Here is a 10,744-nt window from a genome sequence, read left to right on the forward strand (position 1 = left end):
ACATTAAAATGTTGCTGCGAAGAATAAATTAACGTTTGTGTTGCCAGTGTTTTAAGGAAGCAGAATTTGGCTATATATATGCATGGGTGGCAATAAAAAAAACACATTTTAACAAAATGTCTTTGTTGTGGCGAATGCTAAATGGCGTACAGCAGTCTGCCCCTTTTCTAATCAGCAAGTAAAGGATGCTTTAAATGGTTATATAAATATCATGTTAAGATTTCGAAATGGCTTTTTTATGGTAAGACTTATAAGGTCAACTGAAAACTTTCTCTGAACACTTTGAAGCATTCTGTGCAAAGGTGTTTTTTTTTAACTTGAGTTAGAAAGCGATAAGTTACGCAAGCAACGTAGTAAGCCAAAAATCCACACTTAAAGTTTACTCATACAAAATACTCTATCCAAAATTTGTATAGGCTGTGGATACTAGAATTTTACTGAAAAAAAAAATCACCTTGAAAGTTGCAGAAAAGCGGCACTGCAATCCGTACACGCTCTTGTACATATTATGTAAACTAAAGGCACCTGTAGTATAAACATGTAATGGTATCTATTCAGGTAAACGCAAACTTAATTTAAGTGCATTGCGTTTGTCTCTTTCACTAGCAATAAGAAAAGAACAGATAATATCGTTTTCCACTGCCTCCATAATTTTAATTGGACATTTACAGGGAGTTATCAAAATTATAAAGCTGTAAATTAAATCTTTTCGTATTGATAACGAAATATACATTACTGTATTTGAATTGAGTTTAGTTTTTCTTTACCTGAATAGACGTCATTGCAGCTATAATATTGTTGTAACGAAGTCGCGGGGCTTCTCTATGTTACTATTGTATAAGGCAGCGAAAGGTATCAGCGATTTTAAAGCTAAAAAATCGTGACATTAGGCTGGGTATCCATTAGGAAACATGATAAGCGGCTTTGCCACAGACGCACATCAAGGCGCGATACACGTCTAGGCAAAGCTGTTTTCTTCTAAATTGAAAAATATTTTAAATAATTTAGACATCTTAAAGATCGAAAAATGAAAAATTCCTTTCGATCGTACTTCAAGTATAACACCAAATTAGTGGTAATTTTCTTACAATCAGTTCAAATCAAAAAGGTCTATGTTCGAAGCACAGTGACGGCATGTACATTCAATTTATAAGTTACGCACATTTGTGAATATTTGGCAGCATTATCTCGCCCATGGCGAAAAAAAAACGTTGTAAAACTTGCATGCTGAAGAAGGTCCACCATCAATTGTTAAACGTGTGAACGGCCTAAACCCTGTCATCTGACGAGTCACGTGCGTAACAGTGGGATACTGGATATTACTTCATTAACAAGATGTGTACAAACGATGGGGTGATTAAAAATCGTACCTTTGAGGCTACGTATTGCAACAAAAGTAGTGAACATGTCTAACTAATAGTCAAATAAATCAACCCCTCCCAAGTAAAGTATCGTATGTCGAAATTGCCAAGTTTACAGTGGAGCCTTTTAAAGTTCTGAATTCACTGAAATAAGCATAATACGTGACTTTAGCGTTTCTCAGTTATATTCGGCAAAGGTCGTTACTCACATAGAGTATTATAAAATTCTAGATATCGGTAAGATGATCTATTAGATGATCACTCTATGTGAGCAACGAGCTTTGCCGAATGAAACGGAAAACTTTATAACACTTCCCTGTAAACTTGGCAATTTCGACATACGATACTTTACGTAGGAGGAGTCGAAATATTGTTTACCGAAAGTTACCTACTGTTTACCCCGGCTAAAACGGCACTCGATACCCCCAAAGCACTTGGTTAAGGTGCAATGTAATGTAGTCGAGCCACGCGTAACAATGTGATAGATAGGCGACGACGACGGCAGAGGAATCTGATGCTTGTAAGTTTAGTACTATAGACAATCGCCGGCGTAGAACCAGGCGCATTAGCAACTCGACGTTGCATAGCCGGAATTTGCGACCTTAATGCCTGGCGCATAAGATGTTTTTTGTCTGCAGAGCTGTCCCTCATAGTACTTAAATTTACAGATTCTGTTAGTACCAGAGAGGTGGAGATATATTAAAACAACCTATAGGATTTCGTTATTATCACTAAGCGAAAATATTTCAAATAACGAATTAAGATAATAATAGTTCTGCAGACAAAGAAATTTGTGTTACGTTTGGAATGCGTATTTTTCGATGTGTCTTCAGCCTTACAGTCAGCGCCGAGCGACTCCGTGAAACAGAGCTATTTTCGCTGATAACAATATTCATCGTTATCTCAAAAACAATACTTCAAAGATTCCACTTCTGAGTTTAACCACCTACCCGCCATTTTGAGGTGCAGGATTTTTTTACAAAATGGCGGTAAATTATAAATACGGAAAGTTACGTTCGCTCTACGCTGACTGCTCACGTTTAGATTGTTGCGAGGTCTGCCTGCGCCATACGTGTGTCAAGATGGTCTCTCTCTCTACTCATATTGCTTTCTCTTTCTGTTCGCCGGGTCGTCGTTTCAGCACTTTGTGTCCTGAGTGATATCACATTTATTCTCTAAGTTGAGTTGATTTTAATACTACACGAAGTATTGTTACGTATTATGCGGTATCAGATCGTCATCACGCATAGCGCAAGCAAACTTAGCCCGTCGAGACGTGTGTCCTTTTAAGATGGCGGCGGTGGCCTCCCTGTTGTTGGATTCCAATAGAACGATGAACTTGTAAATAGGTGCGGGTCGCCACCGCTCGGCAGCGGCCGTGGGCACGCCTGCGACCGCGGTTAGTTACAAAATTGTACATAATAATAATAATAATAAATATTTTTACAAAAGCAATTACATTTTGTCATTTACTCCTGCGATTCTGGCTCATTTTTACGTTACTGCAGAATGGAATGGAAGCGAATTTTGTAACGAAATTATACATAGCATAATGAACTTTACATTAAAAATGGCTCGTATTTCAATTATACGTCACACAATTGACATAAATTTCATGCTATGTACTATTTCGCTTCTATTCCATTTCGCCGCTGTGGAATTTTTTTTTTTTTTTTTTTTATACCTGACAGGCAAATTACTCCACTCCACCTGATTGAGCCTTATGTAATTCTACATGTACTTTGAAAGCAGTTTCAATGCGGCCGGCGTGATTGTATTAGACTACAGCAGCAGCAGACTAAATCTAGAAATCTAATGTTTTGCGACCATTGCCTCTATCATGAGATTACATTGACAGTCGCTAGCTACCGCGTAAAATATTTGTATACTTCTGCCCACCTGTTCAAACTCAAAATTGTTCCTGACCCTGCGTGCTCATGCGGGACCTATCGGAATCTAAATCATATCTTCTCCTGCCCCTCTATTGACTAAGATACTTTCATAACCGAACTCCTGGCAATCAGTGTCCCACTCCCCACCTCCATAACGAATTTATAATATTTATGCAACAAAGATGTTTACAATATTCTGACCTTATTTATTGAAAATAATAATATCAAGCTTTAACATGTATGTCGATATATCATAGCCACCCACCTTCTCAATCCTTTTTCGTCCAAAATCCGTACCTCTTCCAAAAACTAATTCTAAAGGCAATGCCACAAATATTAAAAAACATCTTACGACGAATGGTCACTGGAATATTCTGGAAGGCAGTAGAGATGGACAATCTAGTGAAGTATAAAGTGGTCGGTGCATGTGCGTAGCTTGTTTTTATGATTCATTTGGATTTTCGAGAGGAAAAGTGCTGGGAATGAAACGCTCGCGTCGTGTACATCGCACACTGTATTTCAGTTCTCATTATATAAAAGGTTTTGCCCTACGCGCCGCTGACGCCGGCGTTTGGCTGCGGCGGCGCCCGTATGGTATATTTAATACGATTTACAATAAATAAATATAACGTAGGTACACTCTAGCGAACATCACATTTGTCGCGAATTTTACATTGGCCGCGGTGTATTAAAACTGGAAATGTCCCATAGAAAATGCCTCGTCGCTTTCACCGGCAGGTCGAGAAGGCGTTCTTCTTATTCTACGTACTGCACCGAGCCGAGGCGCCACCGCCGCTGCCGCTGGCGTGGCGGACGCTGGCGGCGGCGGCCGCGGTGCTTCCCTCTCCTTATAAACATTAGATTGCGTCTCCTGTGTCGTGGTATTTACATTGCGTTATTCCTAAAAAAGAAAAAGGTAAAATTACGACCTTAGTTGGGCTGAGTTGACATACAATCACGAAAGAAAATTTGAAAGATTTAGATAATGGATGGTAATGGGACCAACGGCGACTGCGCCACACTATCAATTAAACTTAAGTTCGGTGCACCCTAAAAGAATCTTAAACTCAAAATTCAAACGCACACACACTCTTAGCCCTGTATCGCCGGTGCCATGGACACACAACATAGACAACGTCAAATTACACCCCAAACTCGCTGTCTTATTTATTTATTTTATTTTATTTTTTTATTTATTTATTTAGGAAAAACATACAGTCTTATACAAATGTTACATATAAAAACATTAAAATTACTAGCAGACCAGATTGTTCCATTAAATAATTACGAGTATAAGAAAATTTGTACAACGGACAACAGTATAGATGACATCCAACAAAAAAAAGAAATTAAATTAAACAATATAAGGTTATGCATTAGGTGCTCTGTGAAATATAATATCTCCCACTTTTCGCTTATACTTTACCAGCGATAAAGAGAACATATCGACGTCTTTCAAGTTGTCGTTATAATACCTACACGAGCGTCTAATAAATGAGTTTCTGGCGTAATTTGTAGAACATGGGTAACAATAAAAAGATTTTTTGGAACGTGGGGAGATTCTTGGAACATAGAACTATCATACAAATAGTTCTCCGAACCCGGGATCTCTGCGTGGCAGTCCAGTTGGCGGTATCATGTAAGCAACCCGTACGTGGGAAGTAAGAAATGTATAATTCGAAAAGAAAAGTGGTAATGGCGTTAAGGGGGAGCGCATGCGCTCGACGCACCTGGGCATTGCGCACATCTCGCAGGCGTCGCGACGCGCCGCGTTGTGGAAGGTGCAGAGCGGGCAGGTCCACAGCGCCTGCGCGTTGGGCGCGTCGGCGGGCGGCGGCTCGTGGTCGGCCGCCGCGAAGCACAGGTGCTCCAGCGTGGCGAACTGCGGCGTGGCGCGCCACGCGGACGCCGCGCTCGCGTCGCAGCTGGCCACCGCGTCCAGCAGCGGCTGCAGCGTCTCCATGCTCAGCGGCAGCGCCTCGTTCGTCGCCAGGTACAGCAGCACGTGTAGGTCAGACATCGCCTGAAACGACGCAGCCTATACGTACACTGGGCCGGGCAGGCGTTCCTCTTTGGGAGGAAAATATTTCCATTGCAACTCTGTGACTCGATACCACAGTACTTCTAAGTGAGAATTAAGAGACTGTAACTGTATTTTGTAAATATTTTTTTATCACATTTCCTCGTAAGTATTAGTATAGGTGGTATTTTTATTATACGGACCTAGGGCCGTAATGGCTTTTTGTTTTATTTCGAACCTCCCGCCCGCCTGCTCGGAGTGCGGGAGCTTCGAAGTAGACTTGGTGTCAATTTCGCGCCGTGGTCCCAAATTACAGTGGGCTTTTTCCATTGACTTACAAATAAATGGTCGACGGGTCTAATACAAAAACATGTAAAGGAATATGAAAAAGCTAAAACGTTTAATTTAAATTGTAATGTCATCGTAGTACTGTCTAATTTTGCTTGCTTCGCTGTCAGTCGAACAAACGAAGACTAAAGCGTGAATGACGCTCTGTATACGATTTTAACGCCCTATAAGTTCGGACACTTTTTAGCGCGGACCCGACGTCCATATAATTGTAAGTCAATGGCTTTTTCTAAAAAACTAATATAAATACAGGCGGCTTTATTTCATTTACAATTTTTATAAGATTTATATATTTAAGTAAATGTAATGTAATGTGAGTCATGATACCAGTCTCATTAAACTTTTCTCTGAGAGCAACCCGATGCGATATAATCTCTGAGAATGCGGTATAATGATATTAATAAAGGCTTCTTTATGTTGCATTTCTTTCGAAAATTTGTTGCAAAAAAAATTGTTTCGGTAAAGATGGACTGTGATCGTAGTACAACGAGATATGTACATTGTTCACATTCACGTGACATGAGCAGACAACCTGACCGGACATAAATTTACCACGTGACCATAACAGACAACCTGATCACACAAATTACCACGTGACGACAATAGACTACTCAGTAGTGCACTGACCGAATAGCAATGTACAAGACCAGCCTGCTTAGTTGACGTTTCCTTTGTTTTTACATTAAAAATTATATTGTAGATATACACGCACACATGTAAACAGAATTTGTATAAATAAAGATCTCTTTGAATCCAGACATCAACGCTGTCTCATTGACGACGACGACGACGACGACGGAACTCTTCTGATTACAGCATCCTCTCACTGGGGCCACTCCTTTAGCCGTCAGCTTATCTGCTCAGTCTTGTGAGTCTGTGAGACTGGCAGTGAGGAAATCCACTTCTTGCACCCCTTATCCTTCCCACCTTCCGTCTGGTACCTTAGGTCGCATGGTAACAGGCTTCCTCTACCTATCTATATAGTAGTGTATGGTTATGGCCAGGCTGTTACGTAGGAACGTAGGGTTGTTTGCAATATGTTACATTTTCCTTACCATGTCATGTATAGCCAGTTAGCTTTAATTACACATACAAGACGATCCTCAACAGTAACACTCGTATCACACCCAACAAATACTACACAAAGACAGAAATAAAGTTAGTTGGCTCTACAACATAACGCTAACATCAGCCACGAAGACAGGCAAATTTAAAAGTTACGGTAATGAATTAAGGTATAATTTTATAAAAATATATATACACACACACACAAACGATACCATGTTTGGATCGATCGTCACAATAATCGTATCGATCTGTCGCTACTTCCCTGGCGTTCAAGTAAATAGTTAACGATATAAACATACACTATCCATTCATTTCCAACAGTCTGAAACGACAGATTGCGAAAACAAGTCACCCGTATATGGAGGCCTTAAAGTGGGCTGTGCGAATTGTTGATACGACTTACTTCAAGGAACGAGGGTGCAGCTTGGATGTGGTCGTGCAACGCGCGCAGTGTTTGCAGTTGGTCGTGAAGGGGGCGGTTGGCGGGCGGGAAGGCGGCGGTGGGCGCGAAGGTAGAGCTGGCCGCACTCGCTACGCCGCACGGCACGTCCACCAGGAGGTACGCCACTGGCAACCGCTTGGCCGACACGCCCACCTCGTTGCCGTACACATCGCGCTCCTGCACGACAAAGTTTCTTTCAAATTGGTGCTCATGTTGTATAATAGCTCAAACTCATAGTGAAATGTCCGCAAGGCGTGTAGTAACACTCGTATAAGACTTGTAGGGCTATCACAGGGCGCGACTTGTGTGAGTGCGACATAAAGTGCGAGATGTGTGTGCGAGAATAGCAGAATCTCTCGCTTTATGTCACTCTCACGCTAGTCGCGCTTTGTCGTGCTAATATTGCAATTGGTGGATAGTTACAATTTCAAATGACACTTGACAATTCGACATAGGCATTTCAAACGACACTATTGACAATTCGACATGAGCTCGAACAGCAGAGTTGTTGTTGAAAAAAGAAAAGAAAGAAAGAAAGGGTTGCTTCTCAATAGAGAGGTCCACAATTCCAATCCCTGTGGCGGTACGTACCTGCGACTTTAATTTCTAAATCACTTATATGTCAATGACAGGTTCTTAATAACAGTGATTGAAATCCAAAAAATGGGTTTAACATATTTCTTTTCTGTTTATCATTGTTATTTCTAACCGCCCACTTTGACTTAGTTATTACAGGCATTGTTTTAAAATCGGTGTAAACAACGTAAACTAAATAGGTAATTCATAACTGTTTTTTTCGGATTAAAATCGCGATTATTTGTTTTTCAAAAAAAACCTATGTTTCGTGCTCTTTCGTCAGGCGTTTCCAGCTCTTTTTCGTCGCCCCTTTCGAGCTGTAGCCCGAAACGTTGGTTTGTTTAAAAAAAAAACAAAATGTTTGCGATATCGATTCGAAAAAATATTTTTATTTCCTATGTGTACTCGTACAATCGCAAAAACCTAAGAACTCGAGACGTAAACTAAACTTGGAAAAAATAATTGGGCTTGTTGTTACCAAGAATAAGTTGCATACAAAATAAAGTCTTTATCACTAGAAGAGTAATTTGCCCACCATCAGGTTTTAGCTAATTTTTATTACTACTAATTATATAATTAATATTGTTATTTTTATTTGAAATTGTTTTTGCTGTAATATTTTATGAATTTTTTAATTGTTCTTTTCAAATTTTAAATATTATTTTATAAATAATTGTAGAGAAACTCACAATGTCGCGTCATAATGTTTCTAAGCTTTTGTGATATCCTCTAATTGGCATTATGCACTGCTCATGTAACATTATTTTTTAAGTTCTAAATGTATGCTGTTGGATGTCCTTTAATAAATAAATAAATTAATAAATAAATAAATAAATTAAATCACAAATGGATGTGATTTATAGTGCCGGGTTTTTATTAATACATTGAACTTTAAATAATATATTAGATTCTTTGGCCGCATTTATCACCATTAAATGTAAATTACAATTTTGACGGAAAATAATTCATTTATGTCTAAATTCTAAGTGAACATATCGCTTAGTAGTTTAAGTGACGATAATTAAGGTACTTATCTATTATCATGAAGTAGATTGTAAGGGCAGACAAGCGACTGTCCCTACGGGATGTTATCTGTAAGGACAGAATCGCTTGTCTAACCGTTAGGGCGCGTTCCCACCATGTTGCCACGTTTTATTATCGTTGGACGACTGTCGTGTCTAGCCTGTTCCCATATCACGACTATCTGTCGTGGACGATTTTTTATCGTTGAACGACAGTCGTGACTAGCTGTTCCCACTAGATCGTGACGACAATTTATCATTTCACGACAGCCTTCTTGCCGCTCTCTGGCTACGACCCAACGCTACAACAAAGCGAGCAGAGGGCGAGGGGTACGAGAGGGGAGGGCAGGGAGCAGAATACGTCCGTACAGCGATAAATAAAACAAAAAAAATTTAATTTTCAAAATTTGAAAAATTTAAAAGTTTTCATAAATACTACCGAAAATAATTCGTAAACATCACTGCAAAATCTTAAAAAAAAGTATTAAGATATGTCGTGATATCAATTCAGATTAGGATATATTATATCGAACACAATTTTTTTTCATACTTTCACACAGTGTTAACAAAAAAGTCAATTGACTCATAAATTTTTGTAACGACCTGGTTAAGTCCTAAAATTACTCATTGTGCATGATTTAAGAGCAAAATGATTGTCGTGAAGACGGATATTATGTAACATTTCAGTCGCTTCAGTTTGTCGTGGTTTTACAAACTGCAAATTTGCACTATTGCTCAAATTCCCCTTGCAAACTAATAAGAATGTACACAAGTGTTCGTATTTCGCGCATTACCGGAAACTAATACAAGCCTAAACCTATCTGTTTGCGTACTTTCATCTGATTTCAAGGTTAAGGTCATCTCGTTATCCCACTGCACGCAGATTGGATATTTACTCGTTCGCAGAGTTACCAATACATACACAGCCATTACTGCTATCGCGTCTTGTATATTACACTTAAATTCCGATAACAACAGTTACGAAAAATGTAATCGGAAGCGAGATGAAGGACCAACGTCATCGACGACGTAGGGGTTGCGAATGACAGGTCGCGATAGGGCGAGTGCGGGGCGGCACCGCCGTTGCGCGGATCGATAGTGCGTTACGTAAGCGCCGCCCCGCCGCGCGGAGATAAGGGGCCCGCGCTGATAACGCCCTGCGACGCCCCCGGCCCCCGACGGCGCCCCGCGCGTCTTATCGTCCCAATGTCACCGCGACTCGCGTGAAGTCCGCGCGGGCCGCGCTGCCCGACGCCGTGGTCTACGCACGGCGGCCCGTAATATTTTATTTACCACTCCTTTCGTGGCAAAGTAAATAATTAAAAGCCTGTCGGCTTTAAGACCCGAAATTAACTTTTAGCGGAATATAAATCCATATCGTCTTCTATCCGAGGGCCACAGCGAATCGATACGTTCGTATCGACAAAAGAAAAGGCAAATGCGGAGCTGCGTTTTATATTTTACACACAGTTAATCAACGCGAGTTCTTTCACAATCGGAACACGGGACGAAGGGCGGTGCGAAGGAATGCGACGTCGCGACGAGGTCACGTCGCCGGTTATAATCTGTTGATCGAGCGGCGTGAAGCGAGCCCGAGAGGCGAGTGGCGAGATGGCGCGCGTACACAAAACGTGAAGCGATGTGGCAAATCGCGTCGGGCCTGTAACGGAGCGCCGCCGCCAGCGACGGCGACCGGGGAGCGCGGGGCGCCGGCGATGTGAGCCCGGCCGCCGCCGCCGCAGCCATGGCGGCCTCCCCGCTCGGCGACATCGAGGAGCTGACGCTGTGCTCGTACTGCGGCCGCGCCTTCGACGAGGCCGAGCGCGAGCCCAAGCTGCTGGCGTGCAAGCACCACTTCTGCCTGGCGTGCGCGCGGTCGGCGCTGGCGGCGCCCGGCGGCGACGTGCGCTGCGCGCACTGCTGGAAGCGGACCGAGCTGCCGGCCGGGCGCGCCGAGCGCCTGCCCACGCACGCCGCCGTGCTGGCGCTGGGCCGGCGCCTGGCCGCGCTGCGCG

General features: G+C 41.9%; 1 protein-coding gene across 1 annotated transcript in view; it reads right to left on the reverse strand.

Moving 5' to 3' along the window:
- Positions 1–3,755: 3,755 nt before the first annotated feature.
- The window catches only part of LOC113233800 (nuclear protein localization protein 4 homolog), a 28,707-nt gene continuing 21,718 nt past the window's right edge, over positions 3,756–10,744 (reverse strand). The window contains exons 9-11 of the mRNA XM_026469006.1: positions 7,093–7,308; positions 4,984–5,276; positions 3,756–4,154 (exon numbers count right to left, since the gene is read on the reverse strand). Of these exons, the coding sequence (XP_026324791.1) occupies positions 4,139–4,154; positions 4,984–5,276; positions 7,093–7,308 (525 nt within the window). The 3' untranslated portion in view covers positions 3,756–4,138. The remainder of the gene's footprint in view (positions 4,155–4,983; positions 5,277–7,092; positions 7,309–10,744) is intronic.

Source organism: Hyposmocoma kahamanoa, unplaced genomic scaffold, assembly GCF_003589595.1.
Source record: "Hyposmocoma kahamanoa isolate Upper Pololo Valley unplaced genomic scaffold, ASM358959v1 80, whole genome shotgun sequence".
Taxonomy (NCBI): domain Eukaryota; kingdom Metazoa; phylum Arthropoda; class Insecta; order Lepidoptera; family Cosmopterigidae; genus Hyposmocoma; species Hyposmocoma kahamanoa.